This window comes from Bombus impatiens, unplaced genomic scaffold, assembly GCF_000188095.3.
Source record: "Bombus impatiens unplaced genomic scaffold, BIMP_2.2 scf_0051, whole genome shotgun sequence".
Lineage (NCBI taxonomy): Eukaryota > Metazoa > Arthropoda > Insecta > Hymenoptera > Apidae > Bombus > Bombus impatiens.
Window position 1 is genome coordinate 591,804 of NT_176470.1, and position 23,814 is coordinate 615,617.

Below are 23,814 nucleotides of genomic sequence, written 5' to 3' on the forward strand. Positions count from 1 at the left end.
GTAATAATACAAGCATCGATCTTTCTATTTTTTAGTAACGAAAATTTTCACTGACGCGAAACATAAAAAACATCTTTATTATATGTTTATAAAAATATACAAACATTCTTATATAATACTTATGATACGTGTCTAGCATTTATAAGTTACTATTAACAGCTTTCGACAACAATCAAACATTTGTTGATATAGATGCAATATATAAAGAATTAACAACCAAAATGTTTACGTTACTTAAATAAATTGTGTACGGTTATACATTGGTGGTATAAAGTTTTTGAGCGGTATCCTCCACAAAACGCAGGGTTCCATGGTACGTTACTACGTACTTATGGATCGCCAAGAAGGGAGCCCGGTGTTTTCTTCATAACGTATTTATTTGAACCCTACGCAAGTACAAAAGGATCGTACCCTACGTAGGACGTAAGAGAGGGTATATACCCTCCCTTCTTGCTTCTGTATTCATACGTTCCTACATACTGTTCTGTCTCAAGCCTTAACCCGAGCCAAATTACACGGGGGCGCCAAGAAATCAAACAAGACACCAAACTGAACCCGAAACGGCTATATGTCTACGATCACGAAAAGTTCGGGACGTTCTGATTCAGGACGATCGAGGATCTGCATCGCTGAGTACGTAATCGCTTTCACCTCGGCGTTTTGCGTATGTTTGCCGATCGTGAACTCTTCTCCTAACGCCGTCGCAGAGATCTTGAAGTTCTCGCGGTCGAAATTAGTAATCTTCACTTTCTGACAACACAAAGCGATACTTCTTTTTTAAAAAATCACAAAAAATAGCGTTTTAAAGAACAAGGTACTTTATTTCGATCTCTGAATAAATAGTTAAACAACATATTAAACGGAATGGTCTATCGAATAAATGATATCATATAAAAGGTAAAAAGAGACGTAAAAATGCAAAGTAAAGCGTTTTCGTAATCGAGAAGGGATTTTAATTATAATAATGATGTAATTAAAGTTTAATGAATGCAATATACCTTCGCAACGATAAACGGTTCGGCGCTAAACATGAATAACAATTCGTCGAGGAAATGAAAAAGAAGACTTTCCATATCGTGTCCTTCCGCTTCTACGTAATGTAACTGTGTCATTTGAACTCGCTCTAAATCCGTCATGTACCCAAACATGGCCACCGCACATTGCTCGAAAGCCTCTTCCATGGTATTGCCCCATGCGTGCAGTCTATAATACGTCATGAGTATTACGATATATATTTATTTTAATAATATAATATTGTTAAAGCAATGTAGCGATATATAACTTGTCTCTGTATCAACAGTAATTATTGTCCTATTTTTCGTTTTAGGTTATCTTTGCAAGTAACCTCTACAAAATTTCTGCTTTAATTGCGAAGGATTTACAAACTTAATACTTACTGCACATCAGCCGTGTGGTCCAAATCTGAAACAGAAAACGCGCGCATATAACTGCAATTGTCTTGTTATGTAATTTCTTGTACAATTAGGTGTGAAATAATGTTCTAAATTTTGATTCCGACTTGTTCACATGTGGCAAAATGGACGCCGGTATAATGGCGCGCCGGCTGCCGGTTATATCATTCTAATACGATGAAAGTGTTTACTTCGTGAATTTAATGCGTTATTACGCTCAAAGTATGATACTGGGTACTTACATTCGTATTTAGCCGGAGGTATCACAAAATCTTCTTCGCTTAACGTGTCCATGATTGCGCACAGCTGATCTCACGTACGTGAATAACCGATCAGCTGATTCTCTGACAGGTTTAATCAATGGCAGTCCCGGTTGTGCGTGTACGAGATAATACTACGTAGATGGCGTTACGTAAAAGGATACTCACGATCTTGATTACCGATGGAGCAAAAATGGTAAACGCAATCATAGAAAAAGTACATATACATACGTATGTATATACATAATTTGAATTAATAAAAATTTATCAATATTCAAAGGTAGGATAAAGAAAAGATTAATTACAATTTTTTCATTGGTATTTCCAGTTAATCATGATATCTTGAAACGTTCGTGTAATCTTTTTAAAGGCGCAGTATGTTGGTTTAGCTTTGTGTACTTTTTCCAATCTTTATTTTTGCAATTTCAATGGAAAAGTAGCTTACATATCTCCAGATTAGTTTCAATACACTTACGGTTGCTCTCTTGCCGAGTTTATCGAAGCATTTACTAATCACTACGCTACGCGCGATCGAGCGTAGATTTCGAATTTGTGTCATTTGTGCGCATTAGTTTTCATGATAGCGGCAATCACCGATCAGTGAATGGTGAACCGCATAACCAGCCTTTAAATGCCAACCAACAGACCTACATATTTTTCTTCTGAATAAATACGAGATGCAATTGACTCATTTTTCGAAAAGATGTAAAAGGAGCGGCATCTTAAGTTTTAATTAAATTGTTCTATTCTTATATTTTTATTTCCATATTAACTGAAATTATTTTGTCCTAATAATATATAACTTTGTTTGTTCAGATTTTTTTTATTGTAAATAGACAATGTAACGAAAATTTACGATACTGCACTGAAATGAAAGTATATAATACACAAGAACATACGAAGATATTCAAAGTATAGTACTTGTTATAATATTTGCTGGATGAGATGAACTTCCGCACAGATTCCATTTCTTCAGTTGTACCCACAAAAATATGATTTTGCATAAATGTCCGCAGTCTACTATTATCGTTATATATTAAAAACTACCGATAAATTCATCGATCTAATTATTCCAATAGAAATATCTATTTGATGGCTTTCCCGATGTTCGAACAAATTATCGAACGATTTCATCGACGATCATCGGGCCGCTTCGACGATTAACTGTGTCGATTGATCCTATCGATCAAACGAATGAGAGTCGGATAGGCTGATCGGGCATGTAAGTATGTGGTACAGTTTCGTTGGGCATTTTTCCTTGTCAGTCGCCTCCCCGATGAAAACTAGTTTCTCATATCGGTGCGACGTGATCCAAGGGCGTCTGGTTCGAGCTCTTCGTAATCCCCTGTTACATAAAACTGCGTAGACGGTACCATAGCAGTTCCATATGAACATCTTATCGTCATTTGTTTACAGTATCGTTTTCAATTAGCTACCGCTAGTGGCAGGTATGTACTTGCAAGGTCACAAGGTCACGGGTGCCTATATTTGCTCGCATGTGATTTATACGCGATCTTGGTACCACAGGCCATGTCTCTATCGTTATCTGCTTTTTTTGATCGATTGTCTTGTATACTCTCTTATTGGTAATTTTCTGTTGGATGATGTTGGACGAGCTTAATGCATCTGAGAATTTTTATAAATAGAATTCATGTAATTAGATGTTTCTATTTAAGCGTTTATCTCTTTTCCTAGAGAGACGAGTTTTCAAAGAAACGATCTGCAAGTACATATATTTTAATAATAAATTACAAGATCCGTTAATAACACCCTGTTTATCATGTTAAGACGTAGGCCATTAATGTATCTTGCACTCTAATGGTCATAGCTCGAAATAAAGTTTCACGTTTAACGGGGAACGGTACCAGGTGCAAACTAGCGACTTTAACGAGTCTCTGCACTACGATAAAGCTCGAAAAGTTGCTTTCTTCTCTTTATGGCTTAATTTACAATTGCTTTATTATACCGGGTGGTACGCATTGGATGAAAGCCATTAATTTTCCCAGTAATTCTTGTATAAGTAATTCCTTAGTAAAGAAAAGAGTTTAAAAACAATGTATGCATAACAATCGTACTGCAATATTAGAGAATCTTCAGTTAATAAATACAATTCATGATTTGATCGATTTAAAATTGACAATACCATAATATTATAATATTAATATTAGTATAATAGTAGTATATACGCAATTAACAGTGGTATAAAATATGAATTAAAATTGGATAAATCAAGTATTGTCTTTTAAATTTGAAGAAAACAATGACAGTGCAATAGACCCTCGTTCAAGTCCGTTTTGTCAGCGTTCGTCGTTTTTTTTTACGGTTCTCGGTATCTTGAAATCGTACTATAATTTTGCACGCAGTGTCGCATCATTTGATAATTAAATGATTGGTGGCATCAGAGTCCATTCGTTACACACGCGATGCATTAAGACAGTAATCAGAAATAGAAGGAGCTAGATATTGCTCGATGCGGAAGCGAATAAGTATAGTAGAGCAGTAATAACAAGAAATTTGATAATGTTCTATCATTAAACAAACAGCTCGTGATAATTACAAGACTATATCCATTGATCGTTGGTTTGTGGATATTTGTATATTTACACAAAATAGTGCAAAGGTATGTAAAATATACACATATATTTATATACATATCTGTATATAAAAGATATACATTTTTTCTAAATTTTGAAACATGACACTCGTTATAACATTTAGCGAGTGAAACGAATTTCTGCCTAAATCTTTTCAAGCGTATTTATAAAAGTATTTATATAATTTATTTTTATTTATATAAGTTATAATAAATAACACTCAATGGCTCATGAGAAAGGTTCTATTAAAAATATAGTAGGATTTCATTTCATATTTATCATCTGGCTAATATTAGACCGTTGCATAAACTTCTAATTTCCATTGATAAAACAAATACCTGTTTGCAGACTTTAACTATGCAGCAGGAGTTGTTTTCGTGTTTCTGCAATTTTGAATATAGTATGAATCTCATTTACATTTTTACGAATAAAAGTGTTTGAATTCCATGACTATTTCGTTTTAAGGAGTCATCCTATAAATATCTTACTTCTCAAAACAGAGGTGAAAATTTTTTACCTTTATTTTTTTTTTTTTTTAACAAAAATGTATTACTTCGTTTCGCAAACAACTCGATACTTTGGCTTATAAGTGATACAATATATCTCTTACACCATGCTTATCGACTCATTACCAATATAATTGCAGTGTTCTATAAAAAGTCGAAAGCGATCTAATTCTACCGTAATAATCGTATTTAGTCCTTGCAAAACCAAAAATACTAAAATTTTCCTCCGCAACTTCTCCGCCATTCACCCTCCATAGACTTTCTAATCGAATCATTCGTTCATCTTTCTATAATATTTTATCAAATGTCCTACTGGACAAATTGTAAAATGTAAATAAATAAATAAAAAAAAATAATTCGTTCATCTTCATGGCCCAACATCCCAGATCTACTGTCATCAAAATCGGCATGTACCCGTATAATTCGTCATCGTGGTTCGAGAAGTATATCGCAGCAAAGCAAAAGTGGTAGAAGGTAAACAAGCGTAGAAATTATTCCGATAGCGGTTCTGAGAATGCCTATGCAGACCATCGATCGCGAAAGCCAGCCGGCACGCCAGAGATGCCGATGTAGTGACAGAAAAGTCGAAGCTAGATCAGCCTCCTCCGATAGAACAACGTTACCTGTGTAGCTGGTGTTCAACAAAAGAAGAGCGGATTTACGCGTTCTCCGGAATTCGCGACACCGATCGTTACTTCGTTGCACTTGTGTGTATCATAGGCCAGGCGTAGCGCGCTGCTTCTCGCCTCTCACGTGTTGGCGCGTTTTAATGACATGCAATTTTGCAACGTAGCTCTCTGCCTGGAGTCCTTGGCGCTGGAAACTATATAAACGGACCGCTTATAATTGGCTAGGCTAGCTGGGAGATTTTTAACCAAAGTACGCCATGTCGTTCCACACCGTTCGTGCAGTTGTCATCGCGTTATGCGCTATCGCTATCGTCGCTGGAGATTATCAGCTCCGTAAGTTCACGTTTAGGATCGTTCTATTAATCTTCTGATCATATTCAGAATTCTCACTCACTTCTGGTTCATTGTTTATTTTCGTATTCGGTTGTTTGCGTATTATGGTTGTTTGAGGTAGTCAGGATTTCTGCGGAGGCGCGAGTGAAAGACACCGAAGTAAGTTGGGCTTCAAGACGCTCTATTTTCTCTGTTAGTTCTTTTTCCGTTGGGGTGGTAAGTTAGAGTTTCGAGCTTCCTCTTCGGAAGATTGATGACGGCCCTAGTAAAAGCGTGAGAGTGGTAATGATGGGTTGTAGGGGTAAGTTTTCCTTCTCCGAAAGCTTTTATTCTATTTGATTATACCGTATTCCTTGATTATACCGTAAAGTTTCCTTGCTAGTTAAATCGTATTCGCAATTATTACTATAGTTCTTTCTAACGCTAATTAAGAGCTAATTAAAATAAACTTCATTCGAATGGACAAAACCCAGTCCAAAATTTACGTAGGAAGAAATTATCATAGGAAAATTGTTATAATTTTGGGATTGGACGGTGTAATATCTCGGTGTAATGTATCATTGCAATATAAATTTACATAAATTGGATGTAAAATCGTAATTATTCGCGATAATCGACGCGCGAAATAGGTTTGTTTTTACCTCGAATTACAAGTAAAAGTTTCCTTTATTTGTTCCGTAGAACTAGTGAGTTAGAAAGTTAACGTGGGTCGTTTCAGCGTGTTAGTTGAATTTTAGCGATATCTGAAAACTGCCGTTCACTGTGTTCATTCGTTTTCCCTTATGAATCGCGGAATAACACGAATGGTTTTTCGTTTAAAGAGTACTAATGTCATATTAATTACGCAACTATGGTTACAAATGACCATGATACGTAAGTTTAACTCACGAAATAAAATTTTATTATAGAGCATTGTACTAAGGAGGAGATGCTTTAAATATTTGCTTATAATCATTGAAATTTTCTCTCTCATGATATCCTTAGTGTAAATGTTATTTTTCCAGAAAGACGATTGCAAAATAATTTTATCTTTTTGCTTAAACATTTGGAATAATAAATTAGTAATAAAAATTTGATAAATGGTCGAACGTTTTACGTCTCATTAAAAGAATGTTTCGATAGTTACAAAAATCTCTGGCATAATATTTAACAAATTAAACACGAGCGATTCTTTTTTATCTTAAAGTTAATTTGAAATATATTAGGAGATGGGCAGTGCGTATTTCCAATAATATAACAGAACGTATCTCAATTATTTGGAAATTACATATGTCGAAAATTGTTTCTCATTATTGCGTTTAATTTAATTTCAAGTCTTTTCTATCAATGAGTAATTTGTATTTATTTTATTCCTCAGCTGCAACCGTGAAAACCTGCAAAAGAGATTCCGATGACTTTTCATCTTGTTTGAGGCTAGCCATACAAGAAGCATGGCCCACGTTCGTTTCAGGTAATATAATTATCTCTAGCTTACATCTCTGTCATTTTCACGAAGGTAGATCAATTGATAAATTTATTCATCGAGTTGTTTTCATACGCGTCACAATCCAATAATTACGAGTACTTTTTTGTTTAAACTTATCTCGAATTCGTCCTTGCAACGATTGATTTTTCCATTTCTCTCTTGGATCGCATTAAAGCGAGAAGGATTACATAACGCTGCGTAATTTCAAAGACTACGTTAGACTTTTTACCGAATATAATACCATTAAGATAATAGAGGTTGATTCGTTTAACTTTTTATTCACGAGTTACGATTAATTTTTGCAAACTTCGCAACAGGATTGCCAGAGTTCGACATACCCGTTTTGGATCCTTATTACACCGAGTCTCATTCCATGGAATTCGAAAATGGCCAACAGGGTGGAAAAATGCTTGCCACGGACATTCGAACATACGGTCTTGCCAAAGCACGTTTCTTATCTGTGAAACCGGAGATGGTAGACGATCTCTTCCGCTTGGAAATCGACGTTGAGATACCAAAGATTTTAATCGATGGCAACTACAAAGCCGAAGGTTACCTGGCATCTTTTAGAGTGGGTGGAAAAGGTATACTAATTAATACAACAGACTTTAATATCTTCTTTGGATTTTACGATATAAAGGCAGAATTGCGCTGTTTCACGCGACTATTTCGTTACTATTTCTTACAGCGTAACGAGACAATAGGATTTAAAATAATTCGTACCACGTTTCTCATATTTGCATCTAACAGGTTTCTTCAACATTAGCATGGAGGACCTCAGAGTCACATGGGACATCTCCGGTCACGTAGTAAACGATATATGGGTTGTGGAACACTTCAAACTATCGCCTACAGTTGGAAATATGAAAATCTGGTTCAGTGATCTCTTCAATGGAAACAATGAACTGAGTAAGTACATTAGACCATCGTTATTAATAATTATAGCGAATAAATTGATTTGTTACGTTAAATAAAAATACTGTGGAAAATAATGTGGATGACACGATCGTTATACGATTGCGACAAAAAAGCACGATTACTAATAGAACTAAGTACTATGGTAGGTACAATTTGCTGTTTACTTAAGGTAACTGCCTTAAATCGACAGGAACTTTCATTAGTTGAACGACGTTGTCTCGACATTCCATCATTGCATAATGTTACGTTGCCATAAGTACATGTACACCGGGACTCGAGTTTCAAGAGAATCCTGTGCCGCTTAATTAGCATAGAATCGCTATATCTTGCTGTTATTTACTGCTTATCCTAGTACTTTTGCCTCTGCGGACTTCATTCGCTTTTTCTTACGATATCGTCGGGTTGTTACGTGACCATCGACTTTGGATGAGCATCGAATGTACAGCTTTGTGTCTCGCTGTAGCGCACATATTTACGTTATTACATCGTTGTTTAATCTTTTATGTCGAGGTAGTAAGGACGTGTTGGGTGTTATTAAAGTACTCCGGTGTTCAACTTCGACGATGTTTATTTCGATTTCGAATGCGCGTCATTTTAGATCGTAACATGACGCACATCGAGCTCGAGCGATGACGATACAGAATTTTTTTTTTATTTAGTTGTTTACATTCACAATTTGTCCGATTTGGACATTTGGTAGAATGATACAGAATTGACACAGACTTGATACAGAATCGATACAAACTCGGTACGAATTAGCTGTGACTATCTGTCTGATTGACTAACCGTACTGATTGACTACCAACGACTACCGTCAGCTACCATCAACGACAATGAACGACTATGATGGATTGTCCCTAGCTTTCCCTCGTTTCCCCTTTCATAAGGTCTCCTCGGAATAGAGAGTTTTTTCCGAGGTGGGAATGGAAAGCAATAAAACTATAAATTTTCTTTTCGAAGGCCCATGGGTTTTTTAGTAAATCCGAGGATTTATACTTTTACGACGTCCTGTCGTCGGACGTTGTTTCACGGGCCATGTGGCCAACACATGTACTTCAATCCTGGATCTTTCTCTACGGCCACGAACCGCTACAGTGTATTGGATTACGATGTAATTGTTCAAATAATTTTGTATTTTCTCAAAACAATGAGATTCTTGTTTTGGTAGCGAATGGAATTTATGCGGCGGTTTAGGGCGATTTATTCATCCGATGATGGTGTCACGTAAAGTTGGTACTTGGCTGGTAGTAAGAAGGCTGAGTCCAACTACCCAACTACTTATTTTCCTTTATAAAACCTTATTATAAATGTTAACACTTACAAAATAACACCGAACCGGAGAATAGGGGTTGTATGAGTACAGCAACTAGAAGAGGAACAAGAACTGCTCGAGCTGGGTGAAGTCTCGGTTTATATACGTTTTGGTTTTAGGATGTTGAGGGGCTAGGTGTAGGTTATGATGTGGAAAAGTGTCTGAAGGTCGGGGGTCGATGTCTTATCACTGATGTAGGTTGAGATGTGATTGATGTCACAATGGCATGTTAATGGCTGTGTCAAGTAACTACATTTATATTTAACGTTTGTCGTTTGACAATGACTGTTGATTAATTTTTTTCTTCAGAGAATAGCCTTTAGCCTCTTTGTCTATGTAATTGTTGTAGATTTATCAGCATGAAAGTTAGCTTCTAATTGCTTCTTATACAATGATTATAATGTATAAATCGATACAATATTCTATTCTTCAAAAGAGTCATTTTTTTTTATTTATTAAAATTTACAATCAATTCTCGCATTGAGAATTTTCAGTAATTTTTTCTGGCGTGGCGCAGTGACATGGCTAATTATTTATAATAAGTTATAATTATTTATAATAACTTATTATAGATAAGTATAATTTATAAGTAAGTATTATAAATAAGTAAATATTACTTAATTTAGATAACTAATTGAATCTAGCGTTTAGATCTAGCGGGTAGTGTCTCTTCAGCCAGCGGATCTGGTCCGACGTATCGATTAGGGGGTTTCGATGTTTGTCGACTCTTTTGCTATATCTGTCGCTATAGTTTGCTATTTCCTCTTTGACTGTTGGTATCTTGAGGTCGCGATGTATTAGTTCGTTGGTGACATACCAGGGTGCATTTATAATGGATCTTAGCGTTTTTGATTGTTTCGATTCGATAGTCAACATGTCAGTTCTTTTCCCCTATTGCTACGTCACCATAGTTGGATTCCGTAGGTCCAGACAGCTAAAAGAGTCATGACAAGATTTGACTATCTTCAGTTTCTATTTAAGTAATCGCTAAATAAAATAAGGCATTTAGAACAATTCCTATAAGAACTTTAACAAGGCTGCAATAATACGATTTTTATAAGTTCGACAAGGAAGATACATTACAAAGCATATCTTTCTGTGCACTTTTTTGATTCCGAATTTTTCTTAGTTATTATTTTGATTACGAATAACAAAATAAACATTTCTGTTTTCAGACCGAGCTGCTCTCGTCTTCATCAACGAATACTGGCCTCTGATATACCGAGCAATATTGCCAAAATTGACAGAATCTTGGGACACGTATCTGACCGAATTCACCAATCGTTTCTTCTCGAAGATACCTTTCTCAACCGTGTTTCCTTGAGTCACGTCAGAACTATAGCAATAAAATAATTGTAAAAAAAGGAAAAAGCATAGATCTAAGAAGGAAGAAAGAAATTTGAAGAAAATTGAAGAATGAAACCTGGATAGATTTTTCGATGGAGTTAAACGTGGATTGAAATGGGAGAAAGGGACGCAGAACTGATTGAATTATATAAACGACGTAAGGCGAATAATTTTATGGACATTTTGTAAGATTTATTTGATACACAAATTGTATGGGTTTCGAGGATCCTTTTTTAATTACCGAAGACACAGCTGCTAACAAAGCGGTGATTATACACATGGATTGTTAACTAGTGTTGTTATTGGATGAAGCATCATGTAAGATATAAATAAACGCGATGTCGAGTGTTAATCGAGGTAACTTTAATTCGATAATTCCTCGTCATTTCGGTTTGATGAATTAATTTAATTCGACTAATTTAATCAATCAGGATAAGTAGGCAGATGCCTGGTAGAAAGTTATAAACAGATTACAGAGTGTCAAGGCTGATCGTACACGTTCGTAAAAAGTTAAGAGTAAATTAAAAGAATACACAAAAATATCTTTACAAAAGTTGTTTGCTATTCTGGAATTGTTACAATACTTCACAGACCTATGTTAAACAATTTTTATTTATTCAATTTGTCGAGCATGACAAACCGTTAATACTTTTGTTTTTTTTCGACATCTCTCGTATAATGAACTATTTAATCACTCATCGCTGGATTAAGCGATCAAAATTCAAATACAGGTGCAAGATACCGTAATCACAAAATTAATTAGAAAAAAAAGCGAAGAGCATAGGTACGTTCGAGTCAAAATATTTGCACAGATTCTTGTAAACATCCGTCTACGTATTTTTAAAATGCAAAGTACATGTAAATTATAGAGAAACGTATTCACAATGTTGTAAGCATAGAAATCTTGTAATACAAAACGATTGTACTTTGCAAAACGATTCTCCTCCTGTCACTTTTATTGCATGAGTGATCATTGCGTACAATATTATCGGGTCAAGGGTAAATAGTTGATAAAAAAACAAACCTACGCTTTTATAAATATATACAATATACATATATTTTGTTGCCTTCTCTACAATAAATTCAACCTTATACTATCAGTTGCACTGAAACGAATTACACTAAACGTCGTAACAATACTGTTCCTTGTTTATCTTGTTCTACTCGAAGTTATTAACCCGAAGTTATTATTAAGTTACTCGTTACTGTATCGTAACCCTCGGTGAAACGCACTAATCTGGACTATTTGTCGTTTTCTTAGATTTTTTTTTTTTGTTTCTTAATCGTATCTTTCCTTTTTCCGAGAAAAAATGCGAAATTCAAGGCAGTAGGAAAACTTCGACTGGCACGTGACGTAACAATTGATTAACGATTCCAGCGAAGAGTACGGACAGTTTCCTTTTCAACTGCGGCTCCATCACTTTTAAAACTTCCTGTCCGTTTTCGCGGAGGAACAGGTTGGTTGCCTCGGCTGTAATCATAGTCAAATTTGTACAAATTATACTTTTAGTCATCGGTTGTTAGCGACATGACGTAGCATTCTGCTAGTAGTGTTCTAGGTAAAGTTTTACAATTGTTATCCGTCTAGGAGATGTTCTTAGAAATCGTTGTATCAAAATTTAATTCAAGTTACTTAAGAAACTCAGGGAAATGGATATGATTAAGGAGTATGGAAGACTAAGAGCTAACGATATAAGAGGAACAAAAATATAAATATCTATATTTATAAAACCATTCTATTTTCAACGAGACACTTACTAAGGATTCGATTGTTATTAAAAATCTTTCGGACCCTCATATTCACATTCTTCACTTCCAGAACAACGTCAAGGTTATCCACGTTAAGGTACGTTTTTCCATCCCTTTCTTTCGTCGAAACGGTGCCTTTGACCAGAGCTCTGACATCGTCAAACCGAGCGTGGAACGTTCCATTGCCACTGGCTGGTAAGATAATTAACACTCCTGAACTGACATATTAAACCAAAATAAATGACAATATCGCTGAAAGTTGAAAGTTAAAAGAAATTCTTTTATTCTTCTATTTCGTTGAACATTTTAATGTAAATTGTTAATATTCCATTTCGTCTTTTCTTACGTACAATTGCCATACCATGTTTTATGTATGAACGTAAGAAGAAGTTAATAAAGTAAACGGTTAGAGAGCAGAATCTAAATAGAGCAGAAGCGTTTGCAGATCGTGAACCTGGAATAATGCGCGTCCAAAATGAGGGCTGGCATTCGTACAATGGCTTCGAAGGGTGAGCCGAGTTTGATGTCTTCCACGGTATAGTTGCTCGCTCCCTTTACGAACAGTTCACGCAGTTGAACCTTGTAACCGTTTGTACCACCTGTCAGGGAGAGAGTCAGCTCGTCCATCTGTCAGAATACGCGGAGTCGTAGCAGATACGTGGGATAACCAGTAGTAAACGGGTGAATATTAAAATTTACTAAATTCCCTGTCATATTTTAATTTTCATTGCTGTAAGTCGAAAGCCATGACCATGAGAATTTATATCCCTTTGATCTCTGATTCCAGTTGTATTAGATTGGCATGAAAAGTCTGTAGATCAATTGTCCTTGGACATTTTTAACATCTTTTTTCCATACATTTCTAAGTATCTTAACGTAATTGACTAAAATGAGAAAATTTGCATGTCTGATGTAAATATTAGGTCGCCCCAATAGTTTCTTTCGTTTCATAAGCGAAATAATAGATGTACAATATTTTTTATTTTATATTATTTTATGGATATATGTACGATCCCTTTTGTGGTAATAGAATAAAATGGATCAAACATAATTCAATAAAATAACAAAAAACAAAAAATGTTGTGCATGGACTACCTCCTTAGAAACTTTTGGGGCAACCTAATATTTATATCAGACATGCAAATTTTCTCACTTTAATCAATCACGTTGAGATGTTTAGAAATGTATGGAAAAAAGATTTGAAAAATGTCCAGAGAGAATTAATCGATACGCAATTGATAACAAAATATCAAAATTTTCTAATATTAATCGTTAGACGGTGCTGCATAGTTCTCTTGCGTTAGGTTTCAATGTTTCCTAATTCATCGATAATATTAGTATAAAGATCGAAAATTCGTTATTTTTTACTATACTATTATAATCCCAAGCATACGAGAGATTTTTAATTAAAAAGTTTCCCAATTGTATTATACTTTTCGTTCGTAGGTTCTTTCAAACTCCAAAATTCACGATTTTAACCTGTTACTTGAATTGCAAACAGCGATCAAAATTACAAGTGGTATAATTTAACGAAAAACGACTATTCTAATGACACATTTGCATGGAAATTTGGCTGAACGTGACGTTGCTAATAAAATTTGAAATACTTATTGGAACCAAACGAAGGATCACTGTGCGCGATTCTGTTAACGAAACAGGAAACATTAACTTTTAATGTATCAGGAGACTATTGAAAGCGGTGAGAACTTACGCGAAATGGTTCGACGGAAGGCAGCTCGATTTCCGGTATTCCGACACTCAAATACGGTCTCAAATGGTGTAACGCATCGATCAAACATGTTTTCAGCTTTGGATCGCTTCTCGAACACTGTTTCACGTATTCAGCTGTAAATAAAGAGAAATTCATTAAACCATTAAATCGACGAGTTATAAGAAATATTTTATGCGCGAATAAATAGTTTTCTTGAAATTGCTGATAAAAAGTTTTAACGAGTTGTGGCAATTGAACGAACGCAAAAAGAAAGAGGATTAAAACGAAAAAATTAGAAAAACTCGTTGAATCGATAATTATAATCAGAGAATGAAAGGGAAATTAACAATTCGCGATCAAAGACGGTAACAAGCGGAAACGCCGTGACTTTTACACGAAAAGATAGTTGCCTGGCAACTTGTTAGTTTCAACCGCACATTGTGAAATTCAAATGAAATTTCTGAGGGATATTCGCACGAGTGACCTCTTTACTTCGCGTAGTGCATTTATGTAACGTTTACTTCTATCGCTCTAGCCTCGGCAAAAATCTACAACCACCTACTCGTAGCTAGAAAAGTAGAAATTCCTATCTAAAACGGTAAGGCCACCGTCGTCACAGTTATCGATCATGCACGCATTTCTGTAACATTTAACTTCACTATTATGAATAAAACATCAGTATGCATCTACCTTTATGTAAAAAGAAAAAAAAGATTAAAAAATAGGAATTTCTACGTAAAAAAGAAAAACAAGGGAAAAGGTCCATCCTCGTCGACAATTTAACTGCATTTATGCAACATATACATTACTTCCAGCATTCTAGAACCAAACAAAAATCGACCTATTCGTTTTCTACCTTAAGGAAAGAACAGAGAATCAGCTCCATCCTCGTCGATATCCTAAATTAAAAAAACTAAAGTTCCTGAAAGTGATCAACCTGCCGTCGATTCGTCGCCGATACGATTAGCAAAATTGACCAAAATTGATCAAGAATGTAATTGAAAGAAATCTCCGATGCACCTTTATCGCGTCTACCTTATCGGACTTTCACTCGATTTTCTACAAATTTGGCTCTAAACCTTCAGCTCGCTTGAATCGGCAAGCAAACCCATTGCCGTGCAAGAGGTCCAGCAGTCGAAAAACCTCAATTACTCACGATTCGAGTCGATGGAGAGAGTGGTGACACCAGTTACGACCAGTAGAAAACACAACGTCGCGGTGTTCATTGTGCTCATCCTGACAGCTTCTTTCAACGCGAGTTTCAAAGAGGAAAAAGGTTTTCAACGTCGTTAAAGAGCTTTCGTGGACTCGGTCGTTCGACAAAGAGGGTTCACCAGGTATAGAAGCTGCTGACAGACACCGACACTTTCGACGAGCGAACTGAAAATCCCGGGTCCTGGTCAAACGGCACCGCTAGACTTCTACCGACTATGCAAGAGGGCATTGACAGATCGTAACTGCACTCGGATACTTTCACTGCTGTGCAACATGCACCTGCGCCTTCTTCGTCTGGGAAGAGAGACGAGTCTCTAGGCTAGGCCATGTTAGACCTAGTCGAAAGTATATACCCCAGATACTCTTCGATCTTTTCCAATCTTGCCGCGCTCTCAGCAGGACTGGAAAGTTGCTTCGCGAAATGCTCCAACTGCGTCCTGTTCACGCGTCTCTATTTTTATACCAATGGCGCTTGATATTGATTTTTTCCCCTTTTTTTAAGCTTTCCCTCGTCTCAACTCGTTTACGTAGGAGGATACTCTGGGATTTCTTTCAATATTAAATTATTGTTTGACGATGTTTGTTGTTTGGAGAGTTTCGCGAAATTTTTATTTATTTTACAAATGTGAGAAGAACAAAACTCTTTAGGCGTGATTTTTATTATCGATTCGGACGTAGCTGATATTAAGGTTAAAACAGAAACATTCGATTATCGGCCAATTTACTTTTGTTTTATCTTTAATTTAGTTAGTTAGTTTAGTAGTTTAATTTAGTTTTGTCTCGCGTGCCTTTTCTACGGACGAGTACTTAATTTTCAAATTTAAAATCGATCGTGGTCGATCCTCGTATTATCAAAATTATTTCTTTGCATGATTTTACCATTGTATAAGCTTTTGTCTTAAGGTAACAAGAAAAGAGAAGCTAACATAACGAACTCACTTTACAATTAGTTATTAATGGAAATCGCGGATTTCTAAATGCAATGCAGGTATTTGATATAGAAGATGATACAACGGAATGAAAGATTGATTGCTATAATATGACGTTCCTGATAATGCTGGCAGACAATTTGCATTAATTTGTAATCATGCTTGTTGTATTTTGTAATCAGATTCTCGGTAGACTGAACGCTCGGTATGGATTCATATAAGAACGTATATTTACCTTCGATTTCGCTCCTGTTTTGATGTGCAATGAATGCGAAGAGGTGTACATGTTGAACGAACGAAAAGTAACGTTTTAGCGAAAGCTAGAAATTGTTATTCAAATTATTTTTATTGCAAGTCCAAAGTCATATACTTTGTCTTATAAAGTTTGAACAATTTTTCACACGTACGACGTCGAATTATCCGTGAACGTTCGTGGTCAGGTTTTACTCGATTGTATGTCTGGTGGTCTTCAGGAAGGTGCAAGGAAAATTCAAAATCGTTTAACATTAAATAATTCGATTAAAGGCGATTTTTTTTAAAGAAAACACTTCTTTAAATAAAAAAGAACTATTTCATTTTCTGTAAAAGAATTCTCAAGTTCAAAACCGTCCATATCATTGCAGTATCTTCGTATTCGCTCTTGAGACTGTTCCATCACGTCTAATAAAAGAAACTTTCTTTTTCTTTTTGAATTTACGAAATCCGAATTTGTATCAAACTGATACAAATAAAATTGAAAATTATAATGGATATCGCAAAGTAAGTTGCGACAAATGTTACAAATAATATACCTAACGCTGCGGTGCGTATATTCGGTCTTTAGAGTTATACTTCGAAGGCGATAGTCTCACCTTTATTTAATTTCGAAAATAGGATCCTTTTAAGTCGATTATTTTCGAAATTTTGTTGCTACATCTCGTATAACGCGGATACATTATGTAAGGAACTTTCGCTTACTAAAGAGCTTACGTATTTTCTCACGTATGATACAAAAGGAGTCGCGATTAATTAAAAATCAAGTTAGTTTGCAATCTCTACATCATCCGTACATTCACGCGTTAGTAGACTCGATATTATTCGCGTCTATCCGTTCTTTCTATTTGATTCCGTTCTCACCATTTATCCGCCGTTTCTCGCACCTATTTCTTCGTTCTAATCTCTCATTAATACTTATTCGTTCTAATCTCTCGCTTTCTATTTATACATACCGAATATTTCACAATGCTAATACCGGTTACTTCGGTAATATCGATTATCGTTTGTAGGAGTAACGATATTTAACGTTATATTTTACATTTTATAACGTTACCTTAAATAAAATATTTTCTTAACGAAAATTGAAAATAACGTAATGATCGTTCGCGCGTTATTAACATCTATCGATAAAGGAAAGTGACTAGTTTCCCTGCAGTCGTGTTAGTAACGTTTTATTATGAATGCAAAACAGATTTGAAATCGTGGAGAACATTTTTACAATACTTAACGAGGAGTCCAGAAACGTTCAAACTTTATTTAGAAAATTTTCATTTCACGCAGATGTTTTGCCACAAATTGTTACTCTTGCGTGTCACACGTTAACAGCACTTAACATTTACCACGAGCTCCATTGAATCTTGTTTCGATCAAGTGTCCCTATATATATCTATCTATGTATACGTTCTTTTCACTTTCAAATCGAACTTCTTTCAAAATGAAGCATAGTTCGTGAAACGTCGTATAAATCGACGACTTCGCCACTAGAAGTTTAATAAGAAGACAATTTTAGTCTTAGATATCAAAGATGTCTTACGTTAGCTAGCAGCCTGTTTACAAAACAACTCCTTCTTCGTCGCTAGATCTAATTCTCTCCATTTACGCCATCGTTCAAGGATGTTGAAAATCCTTCAGAAAATTGTGATTGTACCAGTCATGTCACCATCCACGAACAAAAAAATACACGTTCGCTAGATCGCGAGAAAATAGAGCAGCAGAAAGTACAGTGTAAAATATTCCACCGTGGAAGATCGTTCAATTTTTTATTACTTGGTGTCGTTGATAAATGCGAACTGTGCCAGTTCTCGACGCTGGATTGTGTAGGATCGACCGAAAATCTTAGTACAAAAACCCAATACAGTTAACCTTTCTCTCAGATGTATGGTCGAGAGTGAAAGCGTAAGCATCGTTCGCGTTGCTCGGAATTACATTTTTCGTGCGTTTGGTCGCGAACGCGTTGCACCAGCAACACGTTATCGATCGTCGAGATGTCATCGCCGATCCAGATTTTCGTCATATTCATCTCCTTGTTTTGTGCATCATCGATAAGTGCAGACTTTGGTAAGCGAATGGCATTTCAAAGTTGAATTTCTTCCATCCAGACATTTTCGTTTTCTCGAAACAGTGCTGTTATTGGTATTGGTATGATACGCGGATTCGATGGACCGAAGGATCGATTGGTGATTAGAATCGATCGTATTGCTAGGAATAATTGGAAGAATTAATTGCAGATCGGTTCGATAGTAGCAGTAGCTTTAATTTTTTTCGGTAGCTTATCGTCTTCCTTTTGGGATTACTAGAGTTTCGTTTCTTGCACGATGGTTCTTTATATACGGAATATTGTTGTTTATTTGGCTGAGTAGTATTTTGCTGGTTTTTCTCTTATGAGTAGAGAAAAGAAAAGGAAATGATATTCATGTTTCTGCCAGTGCGAGTAAAATTACGTTGGCTAAGATCGTACAGGTAAAGTGTAAAATCGTCAATGCAGTTTTCGCAATTCTTCATTGTTATTTGCTCGCGATGTTCGTTGTTTCTCTTTACGGGTTTTCACGTAACATCTTGACGAGTTACGCGAGAGAAGGTTTCGAAAAATGCCTCGTTAAAATATTACCACGATATTGAATAACACGACTTTCACCATGGGCCAACCTATTATTATCATCAATGCTTCCATTAAAGTAATAACAAGATTATAAAGTAAAGATAATAAGAACAAAATATTAATGTATTTAGCGAATCGATAAGAAAGTTTATTGCGATTAAACAATGAGTAATTGATTAAACTAATAACGGTGCGAGTTTTATGGACGAAAACTAAGGCGTCCTCAGGCGATCGATAATATCCTCGATATTTCAAGGTTCTCGATGAAAATGTGGTTTATCAATAAATATTGACAATACATATTGATCCTTTTAGCCGACAATCTCGAAATAGTGACAATATACAGAGTGGTTGGTAAACATTTTTTTTTTTTTTATTTATTAAAATTACAATCAATTCTCGCGTTGAGAATTTTCAGTAATTTTTAGTTAATAAGTTAATACTTATTATAGATAAGTATAATAACATTTTTTCTTAATTTCTTTTTCTAATTTTTCTATCGAGACAACGATCTACAGTGAGATCCGTTATAACGTATCGCATGCGTACCGAACGAAAATTCAAAGTCGATTTTCTCGAAAACAAAGCCTCGAACGAAAAATTGTTATTCTATATTTTCGACTTCTTTTTTCGCGTAGAATCACCCCCTTTCCGCTTGTACCACCAGTTACCAACCACCCTGTATATTGATAGGGCCCTAAGGAATGCAATGAAGCGTAAGCGATGCGAGTGAAATTTTCTCAAATGATTCGGAACAATTGTAAGGAAATTGGGGTGAACGGACGGTCTGTTGCGAAAGAGGAAAACAGCATTTGATATATATTATAATTTCCTTGTGGTATTCGAAGAATAATAAAGCCTACGGAGTGTTTCGTTCTATTTTCACGTTGTTTAGAAGAGAATTGCTATTTTTCAGAAGAAATAGAAAAGTATCGGAGAGTACAGCCGATTAATACCTATTTTACGATTAGAATAATAATTATTTACATCTGTTACTAACATGTTTCTAAATGGTAATTTCGTATTCTCTCACCCCCCCCCCCTTATAAGTAATGCCCCCTACCCCTATCTTGTTACTGTTTTTTATTGAAATAATAATTAGAATATTGCACGATATTGATACCACGATAACACTTTATATCTGCTTTTTTTTCTTCTAATTTTCATAATTGCATGTTGCATCAAACACGTTCAAACACGTTGAAACTATTACGAACTAGATTACTGTATACTTAAAATGGTAACATAATCCTATGGTTTTCATGTTTCCAGTTTATCTTCTCCTTTTTAGTTCAGGTAATCTAAAACGCCGTATCGAGCTTCATATTTTTTTTCTTTTTTTTTTTCTATTAAGAATTCGAAATCCTACGCGAGGTTTATTTCAGTTGTGCAAGTTTTAATGGATTTCTTCAATTACAGCGCTCTAACAGTACTTTCTTTTTTCAGAGGACTATTTCAAGAATTGTCATCCAAATGTGCCAGGATTCGATGGATGCATACGAGAAGCGTTAAACGCGGTTCGACCTTACTTCAAAACTGGCCTTCCCCAATACAATGTAGTCACCTTTGATCCACTTTTCGCCAAAGAAGTATCAGCGTCACGCGGAAATGCCAAATTAGGCTTTACCTTAACGCTAAGGAACGTTACCGAGAGTGGATGGACTAACAGTAAAGTGACGAAATTCGTCAGTGACATACCGAATTACAAGGTAAGCAAAGATGTCTAAGCACTAAAGCCAAGTAGTAGAAAGCATAGTAGTTCCAACTTTTCCTTTTTCGAAATGTTTCCAACATAAGATCTTTATCTTTCTTATTGCAATGGTCTTTAAAGACTCGAAGGCAATCTATCAGCGCTGCTACAGCTGCAAATTAATAAAAATACACACTGGCCGTCTGTAAATCGTTGTATCGAAATTTCAAAGTTTCTGCAAATCGGTTCAAAGTGCGTCTCAACGCGATTACCTCTCTTACAGTGTCGAAACTGTCTATCTCTTTCGTAATACAAACGATAGATACTAACGTAACAATCGCAAAGAGAAAGACGAAGATTTACTGCGATACTAGTTACTAGTGACTATTAATTAAAAAATGATATTAATTTTTAGATAGTGTACACTCAGAGTTTCCCAGCAAAATTCCTGTCAGGTTGGTATGAGTTTAAAGGGACAGCACTAGGCTCCAGTATAAACAATAAGGGAAAATTCACGTTGGATCTTTGTAAGACAGAGTTTCGATATTACCTTTTTATCTGCGAACGATTTCAGAGTAATTTAACATGCACGAAAAATATAAAATTATCTCGTCTGTCTTGTTCTTAGATGATTACTTTCAAACGACCGTCGTTACCAGAAAACCAGGACAAAAGATTCGAGTCGATGTGGATGTACAACAGATCGGGGATTTGAAGCTTCATATCACAAATTTGCTATCCGGTCATAAAGTACTCGAGAATATTCTCGATAAAATAATAAATGGCTCGTGGCAGCCAGGATTCGTGCTTACTAGACGTATAATCAACGAACTCGTTTCGAAAGGGTACACGGAGATTTTTGACGGCTCTTTTCGTAATTTTCCTTTCGACAAAATCATCAAACCGAGACCTACGAGATAACTCTGCGAGGGTTGTGTCACGATTCTTTGTTTAATTCTTTTGTAAAATGTAATTTTCGAGAGATAAAGACGATTGTGATATCGAAGTTGTAACTTTTTAATTTTGGCTCGTTTAATACGAAGAATAGAAATTTATCTAAGTAGCTTCCAAATTATTTTCTTTCTGTTCTATATGTGCTCTATACTGTTCTATGTGTTGGTAAAAATAGTTCATTATGCAGTTTACGTTATCTAGTTTTATTTTAAAACTACTTCGCGATTTATGACGCATTTGAACTTTAGATCGAAAAAATTATATTTTACACGAGACTTTCATAAAGAATCATACGTGTTTACAGATTTCGATATAATTTTATCGAAGAAGCTGGTGAATACTTTTGGGCATCACTTGGTACTTCGTATTTTTGGATATTTTGTATTTTTGGTCGACACTTTGGTATTTGCCAGAAATATTTCTTTATCGTTTGATTTTATTTTATACACGTTTTGTAAGAAGTAGGAAAGGGGGAAAATGATAAAACATAAGTGAAAAAGAAGGATACGAATCTCATGTGTGAGGCAAAAGAAAGATAATTACAAATCAGCTAGATTCTTTTTAATTCGGAGAATATCGATTACTTATACAAGTGAGATCGATAAGAAGAGATGTGTTTATTATGTAAAAAGCGAGATTCTAATTAGAAGACTGCAAATTCTCTAAACTAAACGTGGATTTTTTCATTTTCTTGAAGAAAGTCTTCATACAAAATGAATCACGAATGACATACTTATACGTTCCGATAAAAAACCAGGATACGGAAATTATAGGTTTCCGTAAACGTTTGATACGTAGAAAATAGCGATTTTAAGAGAAGTAGAAAGGGCTGATTGAATTTTTAAAAGCAAACACAAATTTATAGTTATTTCCTGGTTGTCTCTTACGTATTTTTAGTTACTCCACCTCCTGATCTTTTGTCAGACAATTTTGCAACAGATAATGCAATTAATTCTAGTTATTCCTCTTTTTCAAGTGTTTCTATTTTCTTCGCGGTCTAACGCAAATATTCAGACCTGTTAGTTTCATACGAACGAGAAACTGAATTTTCATCTCTTTATTGGCTATTCATCGAATGAAAAATCCCATCGGTCGATACATCTATTCTACTCGTAACTTCTATTCTTCGATCGTATCTATCGACATGTCCATTGAGTAAGACCACACAATTGGCTTTTTACGATAGCAAATTACGATTCAAGGATTATTCAAGAGCTTCTCGGAAATCGCGAATCTTCTCTTCTTCCGTTCGTACTAACGAACGTAACGAAGCGAACACGAGACTTTCTTCCTCTGTCAGGATAGCTGTTCGCCTTGAGAGGCTGACGGTCTCTGACCTCGCATTCTCATGGTGCGTCGACTCTCATCGGACACTGTCGATAATTTGCGTTAAAAGGAAGACATTAGGTAACAGAGGTACCGACTTTGAAAATGCCCCTGCGAAACGTCGTTGTCTCTTTTTGTAACGAAAAATAAATGGACCATCTTGTACGGTTTCTATCGAACGATCTTCGTGGATTAAAGTTGAATCGTTCTTTAATTCGACGATATGTTTGGAATTGGAAAAACTTGACTTTTTAAAAAACGAAACATTCGATGTAATTTTGTTATTCTTCGTTCTCCTCTTATTTCCAGCCATAGAAATCTCACTGGTTATCTACTTGTAGAATTAATTACGAGTAATTTTACTCTACTCTCAAATTTTCGATTCTTATAGGGGTAGAAGGTACGATAGTCAGGGAAACGCGATTAAACTTCGGAAAAATATCGCTGCTAAAGTATCGCTTCTAAAAGATATCGTTGTTTCTAATACGATTTTATTACGAATCGTTAATCTTAAGATTTCAAATATTTTAGATTCGTGCGTTTGCGTATAATGTAACACCGTACGAAAGCATTACGGTTAATAACGCTCGATCATGATCGATTCCTATCG

General features: G+C 35.5%; 4 protein-coding genes across 4 annotated transcripts; 2 read left to right on the plus strand and 2 right to left on the minus strand.

Annotated features, from left to right (window-relative positions):
• Positions 1–58: 58 nt before the first annotated feature.
• LOC100741771 (protein archease-like) lies at positions 59–1,805 on the minus strand. Its single transcript, XM_003485352.3, has 4 exons — positions 1,655–1,805; positions 1,398–1,422; positions 999–1,203; positions 59–750 (listed from the first exon to the last, which is right to left on the minus strand). Exons 1-4 carry the CDS (start codon positions 1,704–1,706, stop codon positions 565–567), a joined length of 468 nt encoding a protein of 155 aa, XP_003485400.1. The 5' UTR covers positions 1,707–1,805; the 3' UTR covers positions 59–564.
• Positions 1,806–5,579: 3,774 nt separating this feature from the next.
• LOC100741887 (circadian clock-controlled protein) lies at positions 5,580–11,128 on the plus strand. Its single transcript, XM_003485353.4, has 5 exons — positions 5,580–5,734; positions 7,092–7,184; positions 7,517–7,783; positions 7,950–8,108; positions 10,605–11,128. Exons 1-5 carry the CDS (start codon positions 5,659–5,661, stop codon positions 10,751–10,753), a joined length of 744 nt encoding a protein of 247 aa, XP_003485401.1. The 5' UTR covers positions 5,580–5,658; the 3' UTR covers positions 10,754–11,128.
• Positions 11,129–11,801: 673 nt separating this feature from the next.
• Positions 11,802–15,858, minus strand: LOC100744118 (circadian clock-controlled protein). Its single transcript, XM_003485371.4, has 5 exons — positions 15,393–15,858; positions 14,237–14,370; positions 12,980–13,152; positions 12,535–12,743; positions 11,802–12,247 (listed from the first exon to the last, which is right to left on the minus strand). Exons 1-5 carry the CDS (start codon positions 15,469–15,471, stop codon positions 12,096–12,098), a joined length of 747 nt encoding a protein of 248 aa, XP_003485419.2. The 5' UTR covers positions 15,472–15,858; the 3' UTR covers positions 11,802–12,095.
• A 1,561-nt stretch (positions 15,859–17,419) lies between these two features.
• On the plus strand, positions 17,420–23,468 carry LOC100744236. The gene is made up of 4 exons (XM_024371777.2): positions 17,420–18,693; positions 20,681–20,943; positions 21,340–21,451; positions 21,553–23,468. The coding sequence occupies exons 1-4, from the start codon at positions 18,621–18,623 to the stop codon at positions 21,843–21,845; spliced, it is 741 nt and encodes a 246-aa protein (XP_024227545.1). The 5' UTR covers positions 17,420–18,620; the 3' UTR covers positions 21,846–23,468.
• Positions 23,469–23,814: the final 346 nt, after the last annotated feature.